The sequence below is a fragment of the Peromyscus eremicus genome, chromosome 1 (assembly GCF_949786415.1).
Source record: "Peromyscus eremicus chromosome 1, PerEre_H2_v1, whole genome shotgun sequence".
NCBI lineage: Eukaryota > Metazoa > Chordata > Mammalia > Rodentia > Cricetidae > Peromyscus > Peromyscus eremicus.
Genome location: NC_081416.1, coordinates 163,436,829 through 163,450,685, shown reverse-complemented (window position 1 = coordinate 163,450,685; position 13,857 = coordinate 163,436,829). Strand labels below are relative to the sequence as shown.

The 13,857-nt window shown below is 45.7% G+C and overlaps 1 protein-coding gene across 2 annotated transcripts in view; it reads right to left on the bottom strand.

Annotated features, from left to right (window-relative positions):
• Vrk3 (VRK serine/threonine kinase 3) overlaps positions 1 to 13,118 on the bottom strand; it is a 32,479-nt gene extending 19,361 nt beyond the window's left edge. Inside the window, exons 1-4 of one of the 2 annotated variants that reach the window (XM_059278234.1) lie at positions 13,002 to 13,118; positions 10,114 to 10,175; positions 1,986 to 2,125; positions 72 to 221 (exon numbers count right to left, since the gene is read on the bottom strand). In XM_059278234.1, the coding sequence (XP_059134217.1) occupies positions 72 to 221; positions 1,986 to 2,124 (289 nt within the window). In that variant the 5' untranslated portion in view covers position 2,125; positions 10,114 to 10,175; positions 13,002 to 13,118. Of the gene's footprint in view, positions 1 to 71; positions 222 to 1,985; positions 2,126 to 10,113; positions 10,176 to 12,213; positions 12,808 to 13,001 lie in introns of those variants that run through there. The other variant, XM_059278244.1, reaches the window with a different exon arrangement.
• Between the last annotated feature and the right edge of the window lie 739 nt (positions 13,119 to 13,857).

Genomic DNA, 13,857 nt, shown 5'->3' with positions numbered 1-13,857 from the left:
ACCCTTGTCCCAGACATTGTCCCAGGACCCCTCTCTGCCCCATCCAGACACAGGCCAGCCCCAGCTCTCACCTGTGGCTCTCTCAGGAGAATTCAAGGTATCTTCAGACTCAGAACTGTCACAGTCAGAGAGGAGGGAGGGTGGGAGAGAGGTGACAGTGTGTGACCATTTCACTTTCTTGGGAGAGGTTTCAGAACTGGAGTTCAGCTCTCTCCTTGAGCCTAAAGGTGAAGCAAATGCAGATTAGAGTTCTGAAGGCCTTCCAGGCACAGGCAATCCTGAACTCTGTGCTCAGGGTCAGCCCCACTCTCTCCTCTGACCTTCGCAGAACAGTCCTGCTGTCTCCACTGTCCAAGTGCTCCTTTCCCTGATTACCTTTCCTCCACCAGCCCCAGCCTCCTTTACATCTTCCACCACTCGTCATTCTGCTGCCTTCTAAGCAACTTCTTTTTTGAAATTTTTAATTTAATGTATTATCAGTGTGTGTGAGCGAGTGCATGCACACACACACACACAGGTGTGAGCATGCCATGGTGCACACACATGGAAGTCAGATGACAGCTTCTGGGAATCAGTTCTCGCCTTGCACTGTCTGCTAAGGGACTGAACCCAGCTCACCAGGCTTGTGCAGCAAACATTTCTATTCTGAGCTATCTTGCTGGCCCAGCAATTTGTTTTTGCAGCTGGGTGGTGGTGGTGGCGGTGGCGGCGGCGGCGGCGGCGGCGGCGGCAGCACACGCCTTTAATCCCAGCACTTGAAAGGCAGAGGCAGGATGATCTATGTGTTTGAGGCCAGCCTGGTCTACAGAGTGAGTTCCAGGGCAGCCAGGACTTCACAGAGAAACTCTGTCTCAATCCCCCCCCTCACCCCCCAAAAAAGACAAGGTCTTGCTATATGGCCTAGATTGGTCTTAAACTCAAGAAAATTCCAATTCTCCTTCCTCAGCCTTCCAAGTGCTGGGATTACAGGTATGTACCACTGTGTCCAGCTTCTGAGTAAATTCTCCAGCTCTGTATAGTCTGCCATTTAAAGCATACACTAAGTTTCTTATTGCAATGATTGCAATTATATGTGTATATGTATTTATATGCTTTTATACATATGTATTTAAAGTTTCCTTTTTGCAAACATATTAAACATACGTTGCAAATATTTGTGTCTTTTGATTCTTTTTGCTTTATTCTTTTAAGAGTTCTTAACCCACTAGCCATGTCTCCACCCAATTTTTGTTTTATTCTTGAGACAGGATCTCACTCAGTAGCCCAGGACTCAGACTCATGGTGATTCTCCTGCCTCAGCTTCCCAAGTGCTTGGATTACAGGCACAGCTCTCATACCTGCAGCAGCTCAATTCTAAGGGGATTCAGTGATTCCAGACACCCTTTAACTTCATCATAATCCATACGCATGACAACTACCATGAGGATGAATAGACGCATAGAAGTCCCAGCAAGATGGCTCAGTGGGTCAAAGGACTTGCTACTGAGCCTAATGACAAGAGTTCAATCCCTGGGTCCCACATGGGAGAATTCGGACTTCTGTAAGCTGTCTTCTAAACCCCACATGTGGCCCTGAACAAGAAATATACACTAAATACTCAGTGTGTTAATATGCATCCAACATAGTCCAACTCCTGTCTTGCACTGTGATCGTTTAACAGTCTGGTGAGGTACTAGGACTATGTAGATGTGGGATGGCTGCAGTTTACTGAGTCTGGCTTGTGTTCCTGTTGGCTTCAGCTCCACATCTTTCCTCTAAGAAATGGCTGACACAGCTGTCCAGTTAAACTGTTTGCTAGACAGTGTTCCCATGGCTACCTCTGCTTCTTCAAACATGCTTAACTGCAACAGAAACCTCCCTTTTGTGCTCATGAGACCCAGAGACCACCCTCTGACAGGTATGTAGACAGAGATTTCAACAGTATGGCCCAAACTACAGAAGCTGTAAGAAACTGCAGGATGGGGCCGGCCTTCGCGGGTTCCTACCTCGAAAGGATGACACAAGACGCGGAGTGCCAGGCTGGGCTTCTGCATGCTCCTCTACAGGCAGGGCCTGGCCACAGTACGGGCAGAACTTGAACGATGCTTTGACACTTTTGCCACAGACTGGACAGAAGGAGATCATGCTGCAACAAAGAAGGGGGGACAGGAATCAGAGTGACACCATCCAGAGTGTGAGCTGCGAGGAGCAGCCAAGGGCCTGTGCATGCATGGGGAGGCCACAGGCCAACCTCGGGTGTTGTGCCCTGCGTACTACACACCTTGTGTTTCAGACAGTGCCTCTCACTGGTCTGTAGCTTGTCAAATAGACGAGTCTGTCTGGTCACTTCAATCCACGAATTACACCCCCCCTCCCATCGTCTCTGGATCGCCAGTACGAGGATTACTAGTGCGCACTATCACAACCAGATTTTTCTGTGAATCCTGAGGGTTGAACTCAGGTCTTTATATTTCTTTGGTGTCTTAGTTAGCTTTAATTATCAACTTGGCAGAGCCTAAAACCATTTGAGAGGAAAGCTTGAATTGAGGAATTGTCTAGATCAGATGTGCATGTGGGGGGATTGTCTTGGTTGATGCAGGAGGGACCAGCTCATTGCAGGCAGATGTGCATGTGGGGGGATTGTCTTGGTTGATGCAGGAGGGACCAGCTCATTGCAGGCAGCACCACTGCCTATGTAGACGATCCTGGACTGTAAAAGAAATGAGCCAGCAAGCAGTGTCCCTCCATAGGTTCTAAGTCAAGTTCATGCTCTGACTCCCTCAAAGACAGACATGTAAGCCAAAGAAATCCTTTCTTCTGTAAGCTATATTTGGTCAGAATGTTTTATCACAGCAACAGAAAGGAACCTGGGTACACGGTGGGTGAGCATTCTCCCAACTGAGCTGCCTCCCCAGATCCCTGTTATTGCTGTTTCTGCGCTTCCCTTTCATCTTTCCATGTTGGAATCTCAGAGCCTTTTGGGCCTGTTTCTTCTTACTGATGACTTACAGAACTTGCCTTTGAAAGCTACAAGCCATCCAGACAAGTAGTTAAAGATGCCTCAGCAAAGAGGAGAAATGTAGGTGGAGTTATTTTTCAGGACAACTAGTCAGCTCTGTCCCACCATCCACTCCCAAATAACTACAAAGAGACTTATTATTAATTATAAATCCTTGGCCAATAGCTCAGGCTTGTTACTAACTAGCTCTTAAATCTTAAGTTAACCCATATGTTTATCTATGTTCTACCACATGGCCCAGTACCTTATTTCAGTACGGTATGTTTACCATCTCCTGCTTCCTCTGTGTCTGCTGGCGACTCCCAGTGTCCTTTCAGTTTGGCTCTCTCACCAAACCTCTTCTTACCTAGCTATTGGCCAGTCAGCTCTTTTATTAAACTAATCAGAAGGTGCCTTGGCAAAGACACATCTTCACAGTGTGCAAAAGGATTATTCCACAGCAGATAGAGCAGTTCCTTTCTCCATGGCTGTGGCAGAGCAAAAGACTCTTTTATTTCAATCGTGGAGCTGTGTAACGTGCTAGGCTGCAAAAATTGTTCTCAGATCCTGCTATATTCCCAGAGGTTAGCAGGCCCAGCTGGCAGTGCTGGTGAAACATTCCATCAGACATTTATTGTGTTCTTTTCTGATTATTCTGGCTCACAAGGGCTGACAAGACGGCTTAGTTCAGTGGTTCTCAACCTTCTTAACACTATGACCCTTTAATACAGTTCCTCATGTACGGTGACCCCCCCCACCATAAAATTATTTTCATTGCTATTTCATAACTGTAATTTTTGCTACTGTTGTAGAATAATCTTTTTGTACAGTGTGAAGATATGTCACTCTGATTGGTTTAATAAAAAGCTAAATGGCCAATAGCTAGGCAGGATTTTCTGGGGCAGAGAGAACGCTGGGAAGAAGAAGAGAGGAGATGCCAGGACACAGAGCAAGCAGCATGGGCATTACAAAGTAAAGGTAACTGAGGCACATAAAAGAACATAGATTGCTGGGGATGTCTTTCTGTATGCTGTGAATGTGCTGCTCTGATTGATTGATAAATAAAACACTGATTGGTCAGTAGCCAGGCAGGAAGTATAGTATAGGCGGGATAAGCAGAGAGAAGAATTCTGGGAAGTGGAAGGCTGAGTCAGGAGACACTGCCAGCCACCGCCATGAGAAGCAAGATGTGAAGGCAGAACTAGGAAAAGGTACCAAGCCACGTGGCTAAACATAAGTAAGAATTATGGGTTAATTTAAGATGTAAAATCTAGTTAGCAAGAAGCCTGAGCCACTAGGCCATATAGTTCGTAATTAATATAAGCCTCTGTGTGTTTACTTGGGTACCAGTGGCCACAGGGCCACGGGAGCCAAGCAGGCATGGAAAAAACTTCAGCTACAAATGGCACCCAATGGCTCGAGTTTCTACCTAAGTTCATGTCTCATGTGGGCGGCGAGACACCGCAATATGCGGGCTTGAGCTACTCTATGGCGGGTTCTTGGCATACAGGCTTGACCCACGCCACATGGTGTCTCCAAGCTGTGCACTATGCTGCATGGTGGATATAGTTTTTGCTAGTTTAAAAAAAAAAAAAAGGTTTCTGGGCTACACGCTGCTTTGACAGAGACACAGACCCATTGCCTCCCAGAGTCCAGCGGTGAGCATGGTTCCTCCGAAGCTGGCAGTAAACGTAGTTCTGCCATGTTGGAAAGCTGAGGTGGGCGGAGCCGGCAGCCACTGCTGCTGTTTCAGTCTTAGTAATGCTGCAGTCTAAAGCAAGGGGTTCACATAAGACAGATTCAGACGGGATAGTTTACAATGAAGTGTGTAAAATAAAGTCTTTAAAGAGAAAGTAAAAATAATATCAAAAATAAGCCACGTAAAGATGGATATCACACAGAGAATCTGGATTGTGTTGTCTTTGGGATTTTTAACTGCAGAAAGACATTTGATTGTAAAGGCTGCTCAGTTAAACCAATATGTATATTTTAAAGGTACCTTGACTTCAAAATTTGGATTTAAGGATATGTTGCTTTGGAAAGGAGGCTCTGCTTGTGTTTCTACAGAAAGCCAGAGGCTATGGATTTGTTCCAGATTAAGATACATCAGGTTTGACCAGCCAAGACCCCCTGAAAGGTCTCCAATCACACCATGGCCCAGATGATCTACCATCTAAAATAGTTTCAAGGCAACTGGCTCAGACAATACAGTCTCACGGACTACTCCATAATCCTAAAATTTTCTTTATGTCCCCATAAGAATACAGTGCTCTCATCCAACAAGAAGTAGTATGAGAAGCTACAACCAAATTCCCAAATATATCAAGCTGGCTTTGGATATGGAACTGGCTCACTCCTTCTCTAAACCCAAGCATATTGCTAAAAGAAAAGGTTGAGAGATTCTTGTGTCCCAAATCAGAAGAGCCCTTTGGTGTGGGACAGAGAAAAACCAATATTTTTATTTAAAGCAGGTTGATTATGTGATCTCTTTCTAAAGAAGAAAAGGGAATAGTATAGATAATGATAGGATGAAAGGGAAGATTAATGAACCTATTTTTAAAGAGTAACAACTTGTTTAGAAATGTTTTACATTGCTATGGATTTTAGTTTATTGATACAAGTTTAAACTTAATTTTGTTATACTGTATATATATTTCTACTCTCGTTTGAGGTATTATGTTTATGTAACTCATTTAGATTGTAATTGATAATTAAAAAAATACAGATTAATAATTAGTCTTCTATGATAGTCAAACTTATAGTCATGTTAAGTTTTCTAGGTATACATAAGAGATAATTCAATTAGGTAGGTAATCTTCACACACTTCAAAGACCTACAGAATATGGCATTTAAAATGTTTTAAAAATTTAGACTTTCTGGACAATGAGACATGTCTGCTCCTGGCAGCACTGGTTTACTTCAGAGAGGAGGATGGGCATTGAAGACACTCTATATGGAGTTTATCTTTTTCTTGGCAAAAATAGCCATTTGGGCAAGAAACTGTTCTTGCCTGGACTGCTTGATCGACTGGACATGCAGGACCCATAGGAAGGTGACCACTGAACTTTGCTTAGCAAAATGGTCCTTCAGGTTCCTTCTTCACAGAGGAAACTGCCAGACATTCTACAGGACACAGAGAGAAGTGACTGAGAGACTCTAGGCCTGTGGGCTGAAGACAGATGGCCCAACTTTACAAAGGAACTTTGGATGACTGTCCAGGCTGCCAGCTGTCTCTGTCTAGTCTTGCAAGATTCCCAAAAGCTGCTTGCATCCTTCTCTCATTTCTCAGGTAATATTATATCCTTCTGAGGCCTTTGATGTAGTTGAAGACTAGATAGATATAATTTCCTTAGTTATGATAAAAGATAAGTTAGATATGAAACCTTAGACTCACAAATATAGGATAGATAGGATATCTTCTTTAATTTTGCCAAATACAAATAGACTAGATATTTTAACTATAATTCTTGCTTGATAATTGTTTTGTTATATGTAATTTTACTATGTTAAAGTTAAAACCTTCCTTTTAGGAAAAAAAGAAAAGGGGAAGTGCTGGGATGTCTTTCTGTATGCTGTGAATGTGCTGCTCTGATTGATTGATAAATAAAACACTGGTTGGCCAGTAGCCAGGCAGGAAGTATAGTATAGGCGGGATAAGCAGAGAAGAGAATTCTGGGAAGTGGAAGGCTGAGTCAGGAGACACTGCCAGCTGCTGCCATGAGAAGCAAGATATGAAGGCAGAACTAGGAAAAGGTACCAAGCCACGTGGCTAAACATAAATAAGAATTATGGGTTAATTTAAGATATATGAACTAGACAGCAAGAAGCCTGCCATGCCATACAGTTTATAAGTAGTATAATCCTCTGTGTGTTTACTTGGGTCTGAGAGGCTGCGGGCCCAGGCAGGACTGAAGAAAACTCCAGCTACAGTAGATTGAAAAATATGGATTAATTTAAGTTTTAAGAGCTAGTTAGCAACAAGCCTAAGTTATAGCCAAGCTTCCATAATTAATAATGAGACTTGCTACATGCTACTGCTATGAATCCTAATGTAAATATCTGATACACAGGATATCTGATATGTAACTGCTCTGAAAGGGTCGTTTGATCCCCCAAAGGGGAAATGACCCACAGGTTGAGAATCTCTGGCATAGTACGTTAAGGCAGTTGCTGCCAGGCTAACAATCTGAGTTTTATCCAAGTCCCACACAATGAAGGGAGACTCATTCAAGTTGTTCTCTGTCCTCTACAAGCACCCCATGTCACCCACACCCACAGACTTACATGTTGTCAGTTAGCTTTCTATTGCTGTGATAAACACCATGACCAGAATCAATCTGGGAGGAATGGATTTACTTAATCTTATAATTTATAGTCCATCATAGAGGGAAGTCAGGGCAGAAACTCAAGCAGGAATTCAAAAGCAGGAACTGAAGCAGAGGACATGGAGGAGGGCTGCTTACTGGCTGGCTCCCCATGACTTGCTTAGCCTGCTTTCTTAAACAAACCTGGACCACCTGCCCATGGTTGGCACCTACCCACAATGGGCTGGGCCTTCCCACATCAATATTTAATCAAGAAAGTTAGGTAGCAAACTCAGACAAATGGCTAACTGAGGTACCTATTTAACATATCAAAGCGGATGCTAGCTGCCAGGTTCTCCTAGCATCTCTCAGTACCTATTACAGAGTCATGCTGGCTGGCATACACCACCCCCACCTTGAATGCCTCCAGCCTGAGCTTCACTGGTCTTCCCCAGCTGCTCTTCTCTATATAATCCAGTCATTTTGGCTACGTGGCCTCTTGGTTCTCATGCTTTCTGGGTCCCCAGGTGCTTGCTCTCTTTCCTCCCTCTCTCTTCTCTTCCTCTCTTGCTCTCTACCCTCGCCCTCCCTCCTCAGGCCATGTCCAGTATGGACTCTTCCAGCTGCCTCTGGCTGTTTTCTCACTCCTATCTACAATAAACCTACTCCTCAAACCCATACCTAGGAACAGTCATGTCCTCATTTTTTTTTCATTAACAAAATAATCCAAACTTGCCTACAGGCTAGTCTGATGGAGGCATTTACTTAGTTGAGGGTCCCTCTTTCCAGCTGACTCTAGCTTGTGTCAATTTGACCAAAAAAAAAAAAATTAACCAGTATATATGTACACATAAAGAATATAGACAAACAATATAAAAATGATTCTGGCTCCTGGTTCAGGCCCATGAAGGCAGAGAACTCATGGCTACGGCGGTAGGAACATGTGGATTTGACTGTTCACATTTGTTTGGACCATGAAGTAGAGAGCTGCAGCTAGAAGCTCCATGTCTTTGACCTTGGTCTGCTAGCCATGCTGCATGCCAATGACCTAAAGCAGCAGCGCCAGCTGGAGGCCACGTAAGTGGACACATAATTGGACACGTAGACCTGTTGGGGACACTTCAAATTTGAACTACTACAACTGTGTTGTAGAATATTAGTTGAAGATGTATTACATTTGTTTATGCTGTGGAACATGTGTTTAATGATGCAAAGATGTGTTGCATTCTTTTATGTTGCATTTGTTTAACTCTGTAAAGCTGTGTCACTTTGCCTGTCTAAAACACCTGATGGTCTAATAAAGAGCTGAACCATCAACAGCTATGCAGGAGAGAGATAGGTGGGGCTGCCAGGCAGAGAGAATAAATAAGAGAAAAAGAGAAGGGCAAGAAGCAAGAAAAGGAGGAGCAGAGGATGCTGGGAGCCAGCCACCCAGCCACCCAGCCACCCAGCCACCCAGCCACCCAGCCAGCCATGGAATAAGAAGGAAAGCAATATAGAATGGAAAGGTAAAAGCTCAGAGGTAAAAGGTAGATGGGATAATTTAAGTTAGGAAAGCTGGCTATAAATAAGCCAAGCTAAGACCAGGCACTCATAAAGATTAAGTCTCTGTGTAATTATTTGGGTGTGGGTGTCCCAAAGAGTAAAGAGTAAAAAAAAACAACTATACAACTGTTTTGTCAAAGGCATAAACACTGGGGAGGTTTTTTTATTGTTATTTTTTGTTAGTGTCTCTTTCTCCTTCTCCCTTCAGGTAGTGAAACTTGAAGCTCAGGTGGTAAATCTGGAACCATCAAATCAAACCTGGATGTGGACAGTTGTTCAATGTTGGCATCAGTGAGAGAGAATGTGTTAAGTCACAGACTTCAGGTCTATTTGTTACTGTGGCATTTCACAGTCTAGACTAAGAACAGAGTCCACTTGACTTCTTATATAAAAAGTGGAACGGTTTAGAAATCTCTGGTGTTTATTATTTTGTTTGTTTTTCCAAAACAGGGTTTCCCCGTGTAGCCCTGGCTGTCCTGGAACTCATTCTGTAGACCAGGCTGGCCTGGTCTACAAACTCAGAGATCCACCTGCCTCTGCCTCCCAAGTGCTGAGATTAAACGCATGCACCACTACTGCCTGGCAAAATCCCTGGTGGTTTTATGTATGTAAACTGTATGTATGCATGTCTTTTGTTTGAGACAGTGTCTCAATTACTTTCTCTGTTGCTGTGATAAAATATCCTAACAAAAGCAACTTAAGGCTCACAGTTCAAGGGTACAGTCCATCATGGTAGAAGTCACGGCAGCAGGAGCTTGAGGTAGCTGGTCACACCGCACCCAGTCAGGATGCAGAGAGAAATGAATGCTGGAGCCCAGCTCACTTCCTCCTTTTCATACAGTCCAGGACCCTGACCCAGAGAATGTTGCCACACACATTCTGGATAGATTTTCCCACCTGAATGAACACAATCTACATAATCCCTCCCACACATGCTCAGAGGTTTGTCTCCAAGGTGATCCTATCAGTTCAGTTGATAATATTAATCATCACACAGGGTCTTGCTGTATAGCCCAGGCTAACCTCAATCCATCTCCTGATTGCTGGCATAACAGGGGATACCACCACACCTAGTTTTGTTGGTGTTCTTTGGTAATTCCAATGTTAAGCCTATGTTCCTCAGCAGTCACTGGAAAAAGACGGCCTTTTGGAAGGAGCAAGTGCCTGACGACTAGGCGAGCCTTGCCACACCCTGGCTCACAGGGGAGACGTTCCACCTGCAGCCACAGAGAGGAGACAGCACAGGTGGGCTCTTGTTGGGAAATGGGCTGCAGAGACAACAGTACCTTTGGGGACTCAGGGTCTAATCCTTGGATTACTGAGTTGGAAACTCCATCTTGACAACAACCTGGAAATGAACACAGAGGGAAGATGCTGAGGCTCATTGCACATGTGAAAGGTTCTGGTTAACATTACTGGGCACTGGTCAAACAGCCAGCAAGTGCTACCTGAATGCCCATGCACTCATCCCCCCACCCCCCAGGACTGAACCCAGGCCCTTGCTCTTGCTAGGCAAGTGCTCTACCACTGAGCTAAATCCCCAACCCTTCACTCATCCTTTCATATAAATCTTATTTTAGTTTTGAGACAGGGTCTCGTGTAGCCTAGGTTAGCCTTGTGTTCCTATTTTCACTTCCCAAGGGATGGGATCTCATGTGTGCACCATTACCAGCACAACCTGGTACCGATTTATAAAGTCATGAAGAAATGGACTGGGTTCTTAGCTTCAGCTCAGATGTTCTGGAGGTTCCCATGTGGAAGCTGAAGCTCAGCACAGACCTGAGGCAGGTGAGACCCTCTAGCTCTCCCACCCTGTAACCAGCTAGGCTGCAATCGCCCCCTCTTCTAGTGCAGTCACATCCTAACTAGAATGAACATCGGATTCTACATCTTGTCACTGTGGTTGACCATCAAAACAGTGTCATAAGGATCCCTTTAAGGCAGTTTTGAGGGTAGGCTGGATGTCTTAGCAATTCAGAACCCATACTCTTCTTCCACAGGACCCAAATTCAGTCTCTGCAGTTGGAATTTTCTTTGGGCTGCCAACCAGCTCCCAAATAAAGACATGGAGACTTATTATTAGTTTTGAATGCTCTGCTTTAGCTTAGGCTTGTCCCACTAGCTCTTTTAACTGATTTTAACCTGTTTCTATTCATCTACATTTTGCCTCAGAGCTTTTTACCTTCCTTTCATTCTGTATGTCCTACTTTCCTGCTTCCTCTGTGTCTGTCTGTTTGGCTGGCCCTGGCATCTCCCTGGTGTCTCTTTCTTTTTCTTTCCCCAAGCCTAAATTCCTCCTCCTACTTACTCTCCCCACCCAGAAGTCCCACCAATACCTCCTGCCTCATTATTGGCTGTTCAGCTTTTTATTAGACCAATCAGGTGCCTTAGGTAGGCAAGGTAAAACAGCAACACATCTTTGCATAGTTAAACAAATGCAACATAAAGAAATGCAACACATCTTTACATAGTTAAACAAATGCAACACATCTTTACATAGTTAAACAAATATTTTGCAACAAGTCTCCACCACCCAAGTCTGAAGGACAGCTCACAATCACCTTTAACTTCAGCTCCAGGGGGTCTGACACCCCCTTCTGGCCTCTCTAGGAAGCTGCAAATGCATGGCATATACACACGGAGAGCCTAGGACTAGTGCAGCACCATCTCTGGTGATAAACAGCCATACAGTTCTATTTGTGAGCTGTCAGGGAACAAGTTCAGGCAGGTCAGCATGGGCCACGATGAGAACTGTAAGCAGAGAAAGCCTTTCGTTTTCCAGATTTTGGATGCAGACATGTAGGTAAGGCACCATCGAGGCATATTATACAACTGACTTCATTTTCTGTTTGGCATCCCAACCGACATTAGAATGTAAACTAGTTTTGTGCAGGATTTTTTTTCTTTTTTTAATAATTTGTTTTTATTTCCTGTGCATTGGTGTTTTGCCTGTATGATGTCTGGGTGAGGGTGTCAGATCTTGCAGTTACAGACAGTCGTGAGCTGCCATGTGGTTGCTGGGAACTGAACCTGGGTCCTCTGCAAGGGCAGTCAGTTAACTGCTGAGCCATCTCTCCAGCCCCAAGAATATTTATCTTTATGATTTTAAATTTCGTGTGTGTGTTTGCATGTGGGTATGTACATGTGAATTCAAGTGCCCATGAAGGCCACATGCATTGATCCCCTGGAACTGGAGTTACTGGCAGTTGTGAACTGGGAACCCACTTGGGTCCTCTGGAAGAGCAGTAAGCTCTCCAACATCGAGCCAACTCTCCAGCCTTTAGGAAAGGTTTATAAAAACAATTTTTTAGATAGGGTCTCATGTAGCCCAGGCTGACCTTGAACTTCTGATCCTCCTGTCTTCACCTCCCAAGTGGTGAGCTTACCAGCACATACCACCACATCCAGCTTTATTTACTGAGACAGGGTGTCACTCTGTATTCCATGCTGGGCTGTCCTAGAACTGACTAGTCTCCAAAATCCTCTTGACTTGTCCTCCTGAATGCTAGGATTCTAAGTATTAGCCACTTTTAGACATCACTACAATTAGAGTTTAGAGCTACCCCTAAGAGAGGTGTATAATACATAAGCGTCTGTGGCGCAGATCCTTACATACAGTAAGTGCTCAATAGGTGCGGATGGAAGAAACTAAGGGGACTCAAGAGTGCTGAGGTCCCCTGTCTAAGGTTGCACAGCCAGTGATTCAGGCTATGATACTCAAGTCTGCCTTTACTATGCATCCATCCGTTTATTTAACTTATCCCACTTATTAACATCAGCTTGGTATCATCGACTATGCTCCTGTTCCTAGAACGCAGCACACCAGAGGACCAAAGGCTAGACTCCTCCACAAGTGCGGGACTAACAGTTGCCTAGGTAACTGGACTTTGTCCCTACAATCCAAAAGAAACCAGCGATGACGTAACCGCGGAGGCGGAGCATCTGCCATTCCTCACAGGCTCCTCCCAACGCAGCTGCAGCCCCGCCCCACGGGCAGCGCAGAATGTGCCCCCCGAACCCTGGCCTCGTCAGCCTCCACCTCCCACAGGCGGTGACGTCACAGGCTCCCCGGCTGAGCGGCCCCTCAACCACAGTACTTAGAAAGAGCCGTGGGCGCCGGGCTCCCCCATGGCCCGGACTCTCGTTCTGATCCGGAGCTGGAACTTGGACTCACCTTTTCAGCTGTCCAGGAGAAACTTCCGCGGGGAGGGGCGGGGGAAGGGAGAAGGGGGTGCTGCGCGCGCATCCTCCGCTGGGCCTGAGAGTGGCGCGCAAGCGCTGCCAACTTCCTCTAACTCGACCCCCCCAAGTCCCGTTGGGAACTCCATTTCCCAGAAGGCTGAGCGGCACGCCTCGCTAACTGGGAGGAACCGGAAGAGGGATTATTGCAGTCCCTCATTGCTCACTCTCCTTCGACCCTCTCTGCGCTTTTCCTCCTACTGCGCATGTGCTAACCTGAAGCCAATCGCGATGAAGTACGAGATAGCTACCAATCAAAGGTTAGACTATCATTTCTAAACTCACCCCTGGCTTCTGCGTCAGCTCTGAGCCTCAGCTCCGCCCCCAAACAGTTTCCATGGCAACCAGCTGTCATCTCCTAATGGACGTTTCGGGGAGGCGGAAAGCGAAGGTCGGGTTATAAAAGGGTAGTGGACTGTCCAGCCCTGGTATCACCCACTGCTGACTCTGTTTCCACTGCACTTGCCGGAGCGCTCCGCCGGTGGCATCCAGACGGCGATGGCTCCAGGAGGCTGGCGCGGAGATACCCGAGTGGGACATTCCTCTGCGGAGTTGCCACCCGCACGGGAGACTCGCGCTCCAGGAGCTGTGTTTCCTGTGAGCCCGGAAAGCAGATGTTCACTCGGTCGCCAGCCTCGCCGAGGTACGCTTCCCCCACGGAGACTCTGGCGCTCGCGGGCTTAGTCGTCAGCGGTGGGAGCGGGAGGCCCTGATGGAAACCTGAACCCTTGCTTGCTCGCAGCCTTGTATAGGCTGGGCTTTTGTGCGGGGTTTCCTCTCGTGGAAACCAG